We start from the raw sequence: 12606 nt of genomic DNA, 5'->3' as shown, positions 1-12606 counted from the left end.
ATGCTACTAGTTGATTCAATAAAAATAGAGTATTTTAAATGAACACAACTGCAGGTAACATATTTATTTTTTAACACTTAATTAAGGTAAAAAGCATGAGATCTGAACTTTTTATCATTTTTTTGTTGCACCTCCCGGTTCTGGAGCCCCACGCCAACCCTCTCCATTACAGGCACACCTGCAAAATTAAAATTCATTAAGATAATGAACAAAATCATTGTTGGAATTTAAGTACTAGGTTGGCTAAAAAGTAAATTTATAAGTTTATTTTTCAAATTTTCCGTAAGAGAGGCCCCGCACTGATCAGAAATGATATCTTATCCATGAATTACGAATTTTAACCTGTTGACATGTTTCAGGTACATGTTTGCTGCTCCGAAAAGAGACAAATTGGGTCGACGTGTGATCATAGCAAGACCAGGTAAAGTCAATTTTTGATGTAAAAGCTGTGTCAAGGAACATATTATGGTTTGATGAATATAAATTACTAAACATAATTTTTATCTGACTCTTCAAATAAGAAAAATAAACTAACATTTTTTTTTTTTAAACTGCTATGTTACATTATGAAAATTTGTTCTTAACACACATAAAATGTTGATGTTTCACAGCTAAATAAAAACATAAAATTTTTAAATAAATTAACGAGGACACGTACATTTTTAACAGCTCGTCTGAGAGAGTCTATTTAACTCTTTGAACAATATTATGTTTGGTTTACAATAGGCAAATAAAATTCATTGCAACCACAGGTCAATTAAAAATAATTATACTAAAATTTGTATTTTCTGTTGTAAGTAAGTATATTCATCATAGTCACTTTAAAACAGCCACAGTTCTAAAAACTGTATTATTTAGCATGCAGACAATAGTGGTGAAAGCCTGTGATCTTTATGTATTATGTATTTAGAAATGAGTGACATATTTTGAAACTACAGAATCATAATGAGTAAAACTTGGTCAAGAAAAGGCTTTATTAAAGCTGGGAGAGTCAGTATTGACAGCCCGCCCACTTGGTCGAGTGGCCAGCGTGTCTGGCTGGTGGTCAAGGGACCCGGTTTCAATTCCCAGTCGGGGAGGGGATTTTACAAACCTTCTCCCTGGGTGTTTGTGATTTCCCTTTCACCTTCTTCCTGCGGAAGGCAATGGCAGGCCACCGTAAGCATAGGGATGTAATTGCTGTCACCACCATGGTGCAGCATGCGCTCAGTAATGGGTAAAACAACTCGTCATCACGTATCGACAATACAATTGTATTAAGTTAGATTATAATAAATACATATTGTTTCACATAGTGCTTGCATGTTGTCTATGGATTCAACTTCAGGTGTCTTCGACCCATACAAGTACACAAACGTGGACATGTGCCGAATCCACGGCATCACCTATGAGACGCTAATGGAGGATGAGGAAAACCAAGTGCGAGGGTACGTGCACTTCGCAGATGGCTTGGGTGTCGGGTTTCCACACCTCACGCTGTTCACACCCCGGGAAGCAGTGCGCATCGTCAAAAATGGTGAAGTGAGTCCATTTCGTGATGAGTAACACACTCATTTTCACAGATACTGATGTTAAACATGTCTTTGTGATGATTCCAAACAGTGAATGCACTGCCATGAGTGAAGTACACTAAAGGCTCTTCAGACTGGCTTTCTATGATTTGGTGCATTCTGTACTCAGACAGCAATTTGAGCAGTGCACATTCGAATTTTTTGTGGTGGATTCTGTTTGCTATGGCCACCAGGTTGTATTACTGTGCTGTCGGCATTTTCAGTTCTTTCAGTTCATTTTTACTGTCAATTTTCATATCAGTACTACATTTTTTCCTGTTTTATAACAGGTTACATTTCACAGATACATTTTTGTAATGATTTTTTGAAGAAGACCAACACATCTGTAGTTTTTTTCAATCTGTACATCAGCTTTTTACAACTTTTAAAATATCATTGTATGTACTGTATATTAATTTTTATTTGGTATTATCATCAAAATGATGTTGACATTAGATGAAACTGCAAAATCACTAATCAGGCATGGCAGTGGTACCAAACTTGGCAGATTAACTACTGTTCTTTCATTTTATTATTCTATTAGTAGCTATTCTTAAATTATAAAAATATGTGATTACCATAAATTTATGGTTAGTGAAAATAAAATGTATGACAGTTGAAACGATCTTTCTTTTATAGAGTTGCACTATTTAAATTTCTCACATGTAGACATATGTACCAGGTAACTTCCTTTCACCTGTAGTAATTAAAATATTAGCAAAAAAAAAGATTAATAACAACTTCTGCTCATACAGCTGGTTATTTTTATTCCCTTTTTGTCATCTTAATCATGTCACTACAGTACAGATGAGCTTGACATGATATCTTATTCTGGCATTTGGTATTTTAATATATACAAGCAAATGCATGATCTTGTCTGCTTAGATGCACAAAACACTCTTTAAGAGATATAGGGACATAGTTCATTTTTATTTATGCTACATGTTTGTTAAGAAAAAATACAAACAGAATCAATTAATTATTATATTCACGGATAAGGGGTAATATGAAGCCATCTTAGCAGCATACATACATTTTGAAAGCAGTTGACATTACGTTATTTTCACTGTAAAATGTGTACCTTCAGTGTCGGAATGCACTTGCTTGCAGAAAACGCTGCCTATGCGACATAAAGAGGGCCATGTTATCAATGTACCTCCGCCTCTGAAGTTCGCAGTCGATTTTGGCTTCACACTTGTGTCGGAAAAAATAAAGAAGAGGATCAAGGTAACTTAAGAGTGCAGCCTAAATTATTGGTCGATGTAGACACATTATACGAACAACTGTATGTGTGTATACTAGTGCCGAGTCAATTCAGGTTCTGGAATCAGCAGATTCTATCGATTCCAATGGTTTTGGAATTGAAGAAAGTCTATTTTTCCTCTATAGCACGATCTTTAAATTTTTATTTATTATTTTTAATAGAACAATCAAACTCCATTTATCATTACTCTAATAAGTAATTTTGTCTTGACTAATCAGACAAATCCCCATTAATCGGCAGATACTCCACCAATTCTATTGATGTTTTAAAAAGTATTTACCTTAATTCAAATTCAATGATTGAATTAAAATTTTACTACAGTATAAATACACCGAAAATTTACATATACTTTTATCTCTTTATCAAATGTATAATTAATTGCAATATTGTAAGTAAACAATAAATATCATATACTATATTTATAATTACATTTATATTTTATATACAACAAACAGGTTTTTGTATCTGAGAGTACAAATCAGGACTAATTTGGCTAGCATGATTGTAAACATAACAGAATCTGATGGAATTGAAATGAAAAATAAAAATCAATTCCCAAAAATGAGAACTTAAGCTAGAATCGGAATCAGAATATTTTTGGAATCAACCCAACACTAGTGTTTACAATAAACATCTGCACCAACATTGTTATATTTTAGTAACTAGTGCAAAAAAAAAAATGTTATTTTTAGCAAAGCCAGCTGAGCTATATAAAACACAAATGGGACTATATAACCAGGTAAACTGCTTTGTAATAGTATAAGACTATAGAATAGAACTTGATTTTTCAGAGCTTCACTTGTATGTGAATATGTTAATATTATGTGCCTCTTGAATAGTATCAACTTGGGTGGAGCTTTAATGTTGTAAACATATCACCAAGAATAAATAGAAACTCTAAGTTGAGATAAAGTTAGTAGTTCTCTTCCCCCACCCCCCCCCCCTCCCATGTACAACCAACTCAAAACAAGAAACGAAGAGTGAAGGGGGGACCGGAAATTTTCTGGGATTCAACCATACAATAACAAAAATAAAAAAATTTCTTACTAATAAACTGAAATTTTGTGAGGATTAGTTACAAATTTATTTCTAACTGCAACTTTTTGTTTTGTTTTGTTTTGTTTTATTTCATTTCCACTTTGGAAAGGAAGGGGACAGTTTCCCCCACCCACAGATACACCCTGTGTACAAGCTTGTGTTGTACATGATGATGAAACTGACCACCAATGAAAAGAGCTATTTATGGCATTTCAAGAAATCTTTATCATTAGCATTATCATCAATCAAATCACCTCCTCCATACTTTCCCCTAAGATATAACTTACAATGTTAATGCCAACGTTCAGTATCCAAAATACACCTCCAAACTAATACGTGCATTAAATGTCTGATGTAATTTTAAAAAAAAAAAAAAAAATATGACAATGATACTCCAGGAAAAATGTAATGTACTATCTTTTTTTTTGCTTTACCCCAAAATATACTTCTTTATTTAGTTTATCAAATATTTTTGCTTACTATACTTCTTTCAGCAAAGAAATTCACATTAAATCACAGATTTTGCAATAACAACCCTTTCATAAAACACATCTCATTAATAAACATACTAATGTTCTTAAGTGAACTAAATCATTTTAAGTATATATAAATTGATTTGACTCTTTGAAACTAATTTACTTAATCATTCAACCTTTCTTTTCTAAATCCACACCTCTGTAAAGACAAAACCAACTTTATAAGCACTTATTTCCACACTGACAACTAAAAATGAGAAAGGTTTATCTGAAAATCCTTATACTAACAATAATACTATCAGGTTTTGTTACTTTTTAACATGAAAATTCATATAAAATTTTAAACTAAACCAAAGTTTTCTTCCTTTTAGGAATGGTGACCCTATTTGAGTTCAAAACTGCTGTAATATTGGTATACTGCATGTTGATACAAGGACATTATTCGAGTGTAACTCTGATGATGCTGAACATAAAATTACTGTGTATGTTTTTTGTGTTAGATCTACACTTGCCTGGAGGATGCGTTAGAATTTCTAGATAGGAGTGTGATGCCATTGGAATACGGAGGCACCATGCCCATGGCCGAAATGATAGGTAAGAGAGTGTCTTCTTTACATCTCGCTGCTATTAGGTATGTAAAAAGTTACACATTTACTGGTTTATTTATTTAAATCCATACCAACTAACCTATTGCAAAGCTGCTACATTTAAACATTTCACTATGTTGAACTGTTTGAGGCTTTAGCAATTCAATCTCTTTTAAAAACATTTAATTTTTGTTTTTAAAAATAACCTTAAACCATTTTATGTGTGGTTTTGAGCAAATATAATTCTATGAGTACTTAGGTATGTTCTAGGTATTTTTTCTTTATATAAGTAACTTCCTTTTCATTCATTCCTTTTGTTTAGTAAAAAAAAAAAAGCTTAAGTAAAGGAACTACTAAAATATATCATTAGTTATTTTATAGTTAATCATGTATATCTGTATCAAGTTCTAAATTTAAATCAAGCTGCATTATAAATTAATTGAGAAATTTAAGTGACTAAGCACATAAAAAAATCATTCTCAACTTTGAGAACCTTATGTGTAGGATGTTCTTATATTTAAGTACCTACTGTATGTTTATAGTGTGCAACCAATTAATATTTATTTTATTTAATTTAATTATTTAACATAAAGTAAAATGTCAGAATACTTGAGAATTTTTTTTGAAGAATAAGCATCAAAAAATGTTACACTTTCATTTCAGCACTTAGAATATAAACCATTATTGGAACAACATGAAAACTCAAAAATAATATTTTGTTCCCAAAATTCAGATAGTTTAAAATAACCTGCAATTCATATAATTATGACTTTTCGGTGGCCTGCATTTTTTTTAGCTATAGATCATTTACCGACAGAGCTATAGCAGCATATTCCAATGAATGCACATTCAAATAACTGCTTCCCTACTTTCATGCCCTGTTGAATACGCACCAGAGATGTCACATGCATTGTTGAAGAGCCAAAACTTTCACCAAAGTTCACACGAACTGGGGCATGTTTAACTTCAATCCGGAATCAAGATGATGTTGACAGCAGCAAGGTCATTTAAAGACACTTACACAAGATGTCACAGAACAAGGATAGAGAGGGACATGAATCTGCAACCGTTCCAGCATTCACCTGGAGTTATTTAGTCAAATGTGCCAAACAGATATTTAAACCATGGTCTTAATAAATGTACGTACCGGTGTGTTACAACTAGGGCTATTCCGATAGCACTTGCGATGCATGATACTGCGATACTACAATCAGCATTTACAATTACTGGCCACACTACATGAATAAATAATTTTAACATAATTGTTTATAAATATGTTTGAGAATGCCATTTTTTCTATCAAAATCAAAACTCAAAGCAAGGTTATTGAAAATTGTGCATCACATATTTGTTAGGTAAATATCTTCACACACACATCGTGCACACGCAAACACACACGTGTGCACACGCACGCACACGCACACACAAATGCACTTGTAGTTATACAGTGCCTAAGTTAATAATTTTTAAGATTTGCCCTTAAAAATGTAGTCCAAATAATTCAATAAAGATAAAAATATTATTATAAACATTATGCAACTCTCTCTATAGTTGTATGATTACAAGGAATATCTCTCTCTATATCCATTATATTAATAGTAATATGTGTTCTCTGTTTTTTTTTTATAATTTAATAACTAAACATTTTCTATAAATCCTGATTGTGGTTTTCATACAGACGTGCAATAAATGGCAACTGCACATTAACCCAGATAACACGTCACTGCGTATGATAAAGAACATTCAGACCTGTAAAATATCCTAATTATTATTGTGTCATAATTATCTGTGAAAATTGATCTCAAAATACTTATTTGTGTAAACTCTAATGTTTTATTGAGCATAACATAATTAATTCACATAAGAAATACTGGCACTACAAATGACTGTTTGTCTTTAAAAATTTTATTTAAATATCAACAAATAAAGCAATATTTGCAGAGTTCAACATTAAACATCTGTATTCAAGTTCAACAGTAATAACATGCAAACATGTACCCTCAATTACATACAAGATATTAAGCGAATACTGAACTACTAAATTATATTTACGACTACCTGTGCAAAGCAGCTTATTATTTTTAACTTGAAATTTAAATGTATCAGGAATGCAACCAATATGAGACTGTTTTGCCAATTATCATACTGACACGGTAGTAAGTACTTCGGCATTGTACTACCTATATTTTGACAAAGGAATAATTAAAATTCCTATCTCAGATTAAGTATAGATGACGTTCTAACTAAATATAGCGGGCTACACGAATCTTCATGTCTCCACCATGGGCACTAAGGATTTGGTAATCCACCCTACTCAAAGACTTTTCCTTCTGCAATGGCGTCAGTTCAACTCTCTTTTCATTCTAAAATGAAGCCTTTTCTGTTTGGTTGTTGTAGCAACCGCACGAGCTGTTGAAGGTCCTAAAATTACTTTATATCAGTAGATAACAAGGATAAACAGAATGGCTTTCCTAATGGTTGCTTTTACTAGGCTGGTTGCTTGCACACCTTGCAATCTAAATACAATTCAAATATAAATAATTATAAAATAATAATTTAAATAACGGCAATAAAACCTGTAAACAGTTTTACTGTTTACAATATGACAATTTTTTTGTTTTTTTGTTTTTAAAGAATCAAAAGTTGTGAATATATATATTTTTTTAATACCTCCTATCCCTTGGTATCGGCCGAGAGCGGAATCTCGGCCAATATCTGATACCCTTTTCAGCATTGTGTATCGGAACAGCCATAGTTACAACTGTACCAACCTAATACATAACATTAGAACATGCTGCAGACAGACTTGAACGAGTGTCGCAGCCTGGAGTGGGCTTGTCGCAGGGCTGTGGAAGGAGGAGGTGGCCGCCCACCAGTCGACGGTGCTAGCCAACGACGCCCAGCGCGTGCGGGAGGAGCTGTACAGCGACCAGGCGCGGCAGGGGGCCGTGTCCGCCCTCAAGCAGCCCCTGGACCTGCTCCCCGCCGCACACCGCTGCATGGTCGGCAGCTTCCGCAAGCTGGAGGTCGACTGAGAACACATATTCTACTTCAGAGCATTTACACATACCTACTCGTAGCATTTAAAGGGCCTGGCCCACTCGGTGCGACATTGTGCTGTACAAAGTGCGTCTCATTCTTAGGTTTCAGTGTGCAATGTAATGGACATTCGCTGTCTCTTTCCATGCAAGTTTTCTGCAAATAAAGCAAACACAACTTTGTAACGTTTCAGAAAAATTATGTTTCGTAACGTCATAAAACATTTGTGAGGAAAAAAAATTCTGAATTTGTGTGTGCTGTAAAGGGAAATTTAAAAAAAAATATGAATATTTGGCAAGTTACACATTTTCATGCTGTATTTTGTCAAAAGCAAGATAATAAATATTTTACTTCTAAGGAAACAGAACTGAAAGTTGCCTTCTTGGTTTCAAATGCCTTTGTCAACATACTATTTTTTACAATTTCATATCAAAATCCTTGCTATGTTCGAGCATAGCACATAGTTTAATAGATGTTAATAGATATGGCTGATACAAATAGTTTTATGTCAAAATAATTGGAGTTTAGTATTTTCAGTATGACTACAACTGTAATCACTGTCAATAGAAGCTACTGTATAATCATAAAAATGTTAAAAAATAATATTCAAAAAAATTCAATTTGGCCAAAATTAAAAAGTAATTAAGTAATGAGACTAATTATTAGGATGCAAAATAATCTACATCTCCAAGTAGTACCAATCTGGCAACAGTGCGCACCATTTACTCTGGTCACTGTACTGCTAACTAAGAGTGAGATACTGTATAATTACCTAAGTACCGTATTTACTCGTGTATAGCGCGCCCTCGTGTATAGCGCGCACCACGATTTTTGCAACAAATTCCAAAGAAAAAAAAAAATTTTTTCCCATAAATAAATTTAACTAACATTTTGTGGTACCTGTACGTGTGAAACAAATTATAATTTAAATTGATGTGTGGTGATGCGTCAGGAAAATACTTAAACTCTGCTGTGTAGACGGAAGATAATGAAGCGCTGTATCGTCACAACTGGTACGTGGTCGGGAGGGAGGGAGGCAGGCAGGAACGTGACGCGGAGGACTAGATGACTCACCGGTAGCAGCTGCGACGAGGAAGCGAAGGAAGTGGGAGGGGGAATGGCGACAAGCGACAACATTCTTTCTCTCTCTTTTATTTTACTAGCTGCGCTGGCTTTGTGTAGAGGGGGAGGTCTAAAAATAAACAAGAGACGTGCGAGCTTGCGCGCGCACGTGTGTGTGTGCGAGAGACCAGGTTGCGTGCGTGCGTGTGTGTGAAAGAGAGGCCTTGTTGCTTGTGTGTATGTGTGGGGGCTGGCCAGAAACGTCACCCGGCAGTTAAGCCTGCCCCACACGACACCCATTTCCTTAGCAGTTTTCATGTAATTTTTATGCTAGCGCGCCTGCTCCCGTGTGGGTAACATTTCAGCACCCTTCCAAGGGGTCTGGCTCTGGGTATAAAAGTTTTCATAACAGAAGTCTTAGCCAAAACCGTAATAGAACGTGTTCTATTTTTCTGCTATACCCACGAGCTGGAGCCGTCAAGATGGCGGACCCACGTGTTGCAATATAACCCCGTATATAGTCTGTATTGTCAACATTAAGGGACGTAACAAATGTAATGGTATGCCAAATGAAACTTTATAATAGTAAAACTACTATGGAATATATTTGTTAAGCTGAAATTGCCACAGAAAGAAGTAATCGGAAATTTTAAAATACGTTATGAAAATACGTTGCATTATATATAACCTATTATCTCCTCTCTCATTCGTAGAAGTTGCGGTAGCGTAGTGGCGAAGGGCACGATGTCAGCGGTAGAAGGGTGATTTTGAATGTGGTTCGAATCCTCTTTAGTCCAATTTTTTTTTTAGTTTTTTTTAAATAACAGATAATTAAATTGTACATACTGTGCTTTCTGCAAATATAAATTATTAGAATTAATTTATGATATAATATTATTAACTACATTTAGGTGTCTCAGTCCATTGATTTTATTCATAGTACTACGTAGTACCTAGATTTATTTTTACTTTTAAAAAAGTAAAGTAAAATCACATGTTCACAAATAATTTAAACCAAAAGTTAATTTTATAATTAAAACGCCAACGTTTATTAAGAAACGAGTGTCCATAAATTAATAATGAATAAACTGATACTTCATAGCGACACATGCAAAATGTTTTTCTTCACCTAAGATTTAAATTTATTACGCGGTATGTGCGTGTTTATTTGTCTCACTGGGTTACAAAAAATATTAGTTACAATTCCTCTAATTATGTAGTTAAATATATAAGTAATCAATAAATCTTATATATAACATATATGAATCGGTAGCATTTTTTTTACTATTACAATGAAATTAGCTTGATTAACTGTATAATTAAATTAATATTAGAATTTAAACCGTACATAAACTACATTTAGTAAACCCAATGTCCCTTGTATCATTTAAATTTATATATTTTTAGATTTTGAAATTACCCTACAACTTAAAAATATATTTGTAATTCCAAAATTGCTCTTAATTTGTTTTTAAATACTAAACAGATTTTGTTATTTATTTGCAAATGAAAAATATAAGATAAAATATCAAATAATATTTCCGCAAGTTACATAATTTTTAACACAAACAGGTGTAACTTTCACTTTTTTTTCAGTATTTTGATAAGTTGACTACGACAGGTTTATCCTCCCCTGATATGTTTGCTTTGGTCGGCAACTGCGTTGGCTGGTTTTCTGTTAGCATTCTAGGTATCGTGTGTATGGAGTTAAGAAATCTTTCTGCGCTTCTGCTATACAAATTTTTATGAAAATTTTTATACCCATGGGTATAACAGAATTTATAGCAGAAAATGGGCATCGTGTGGGGTGGGCTTTAACGACTTCCACTCCTCCTCCCCGCCACACCCCCTTTTTTTTTTTCCGTGTATAGCGCGCATCCTTATTTTTTTCCTTTACTTGAGGGGAAAAAAGGGCGCGCTATACACGAGTATATACGGTACATGCCAGTTATGAATGCGGTGGCATTGAGCGTGAAAGGCAAGCAGGATGGAAGGAGGTGAAGTAGAGGAAGGGAATAGGTACATATCAGTGTGGGGTGGCCAAGGAGGTTGAAAAATCTTCTTGGACAAGGCATTTTTCTTAGTGCTGTACGCGTTCACAATACATATATGTTAACCTTGTATATATAAACACACATAATCATTACAAAAATTGATGTATTTAGAACACTTATTTGTAACTGGGCCATTTCAAGTCAGCACCATTTGGTTCTGGAAGCTCCTCCCACTATTTGACTCTGCCGGTCCGTTCCATTAAACGATTAAACACTTTTCCATCAAACAGTGGAGCACAACTCGCAAAACTTTTGATACGCACTGCATAATGTTTCAAAAAATTAAATGTTTTAGTACAAAACTACTTCTAAGTATTCAAATTCCTTGTTTGTATATAAAGAAAAAAATCTTCTGAACACCATGATGCCCACTTTTAAAACATCTGGCGTTTGGTAAATGTTTATTATAATTCATCCGGCATGGCCAAAATTGGCAATTTCACACAACAGTGTCTTAAAACTCTTCTAATTACCTACGCTACCACTCAAGGCATGTGCATTGGACTTTGTCATATCCTTTTCAATATGTCTCGTAGATGCACACTTTACAACGTAGAGTCCATACTTCCTCACTTCCTCGCATGAAGAGGCGACTTGGTACTTGATGACAAGCATTGCCCTTGCATCCTTGTCTCTGTACAAAAAACAATATAATATTTAATCAGTTAGGCAGGCCCCTTAAAAATTCTATTCAATTCTTTTACTTCGGCATCTTAAAAAAAAGTTTTATTTTATACACCATATTAAAAATTAACCATTTTAAAACAGTATTCAGTGGTACTACAGAAGCAAAAGGTACCTATATACGTATGTACATTTGGAGGGATGGGGAAGATATGTCTGATATAATCCATCCTGGTTGCGCCCCCAGACTCAAGGTGAACCTCACTGCGACAACAGTCTATACCAAGGAACAAAGTTTTAAATTATATTAATTACTCCGGTGACTGTAAAACCCAGTGTCATTGCATATTATCATCTCAATGTTAAACTGACTGTACACGTGATCAAACTCACTGTCTTAGTGACGGGTAGAACACACATGCCGATAAACGAACCACTTAAAACAAACACACCTTTCAATTCTCAAAAAATGTTAGCCAATTAATAATGAAAAAATCTACCACTCTAAACTAGATCCATAAGTATTTATGAATATGAATACTTTTATAATAAGTAGCATGACATATGTTAGTACTTAGCAATCTCATCAAAAATTTGTAATGTGAAAAACATAAAATTTGTTTTCTATGTCTAGGTCTAGAGAAAACATACAGTGCCTGAAACCAAATTAATAATTTCTATACAAACTACACGGAAACCTTAACATTTTCAGGATGACTATAAGTTATGAAGTCAAAGCTATCGCGTAAGTGGAATTGTAACATGGCTTCGCTTCCAAAGTCAGCATACTTTTTGTAATAGCATTTATTTACTTCAAATTGCCAAGATCAGCTCTGAATAATTTGATGTTTAACATTAGCAAAAAATTCTATTTTGTAAATGTTTTTAAAGTTTTGTTTCTAGGTGAGAAGG

The 12606-nt window shown here is 33.9% G+C and overlaps 1 protein-coding gene across 4 annotated transcripts in view; it reads left to right on the top strand.

The window, feature by feature from the left end:
- Positions 1 to 9814, top strand: part of LOC134546244 (alpha-tocopherol transfer protein-like) — an 85084-nt gene extending 75270 nt beyond the window's left edge. For 2 of the 4 annotated variants that reach the window (XM_063388930.1, XM_063388929.1), the window contains 5 exons: positions 360 to 421; positions 1328 to 1521; positions 2661 to 2777; positions 4829 to 4922; positions 7760 to 9813. In XM_063388930.1, the coding sequence (XP_063245000.1) occupies positions 360 to 421; positions 1328 to 1521; positions 2661 to 2777; positions 4829 to 4922; positions 7760 to 7950 (658 nt within the window). In that variant the 3' untranslated portion in view covers positions 7951 to 9813. Of the gene's footprint in view, positions 1 to 359; positions 422 to 1327; positions 1522 to 2660; positions 2778 to 4828; positions 4923 to 7759 lie in introns of all 4 variants that reach the window. The other 2 variants (XM_063388928.1, XM_063388927.1) reach the window with 2 other exon arrangements.
- The last annotated feature ends 2792 nt before the right edge of the window (positions 9815 to 12606 follow it).

The sequence above is a fragment of the Bacillus rossius genome, chromosome 1 (assembly GCF_032445375.1).
Source record: "Bacillus rossius redtenbacheri isolate Brsri chromosome 1, Brsri_v3, whole genome shotgun sequence".
NCBI lineage: Eukaryota > Metazoa > Arthropoda > Insecta > Phasmatodea > Bacillidae > Bacillus > Bacillus rossius.
The sequence above is the reverse complement of the archived record's forward strand: the minus strand, read 5'-3'. Positions and strand labels throughout refer to the sequence as shown.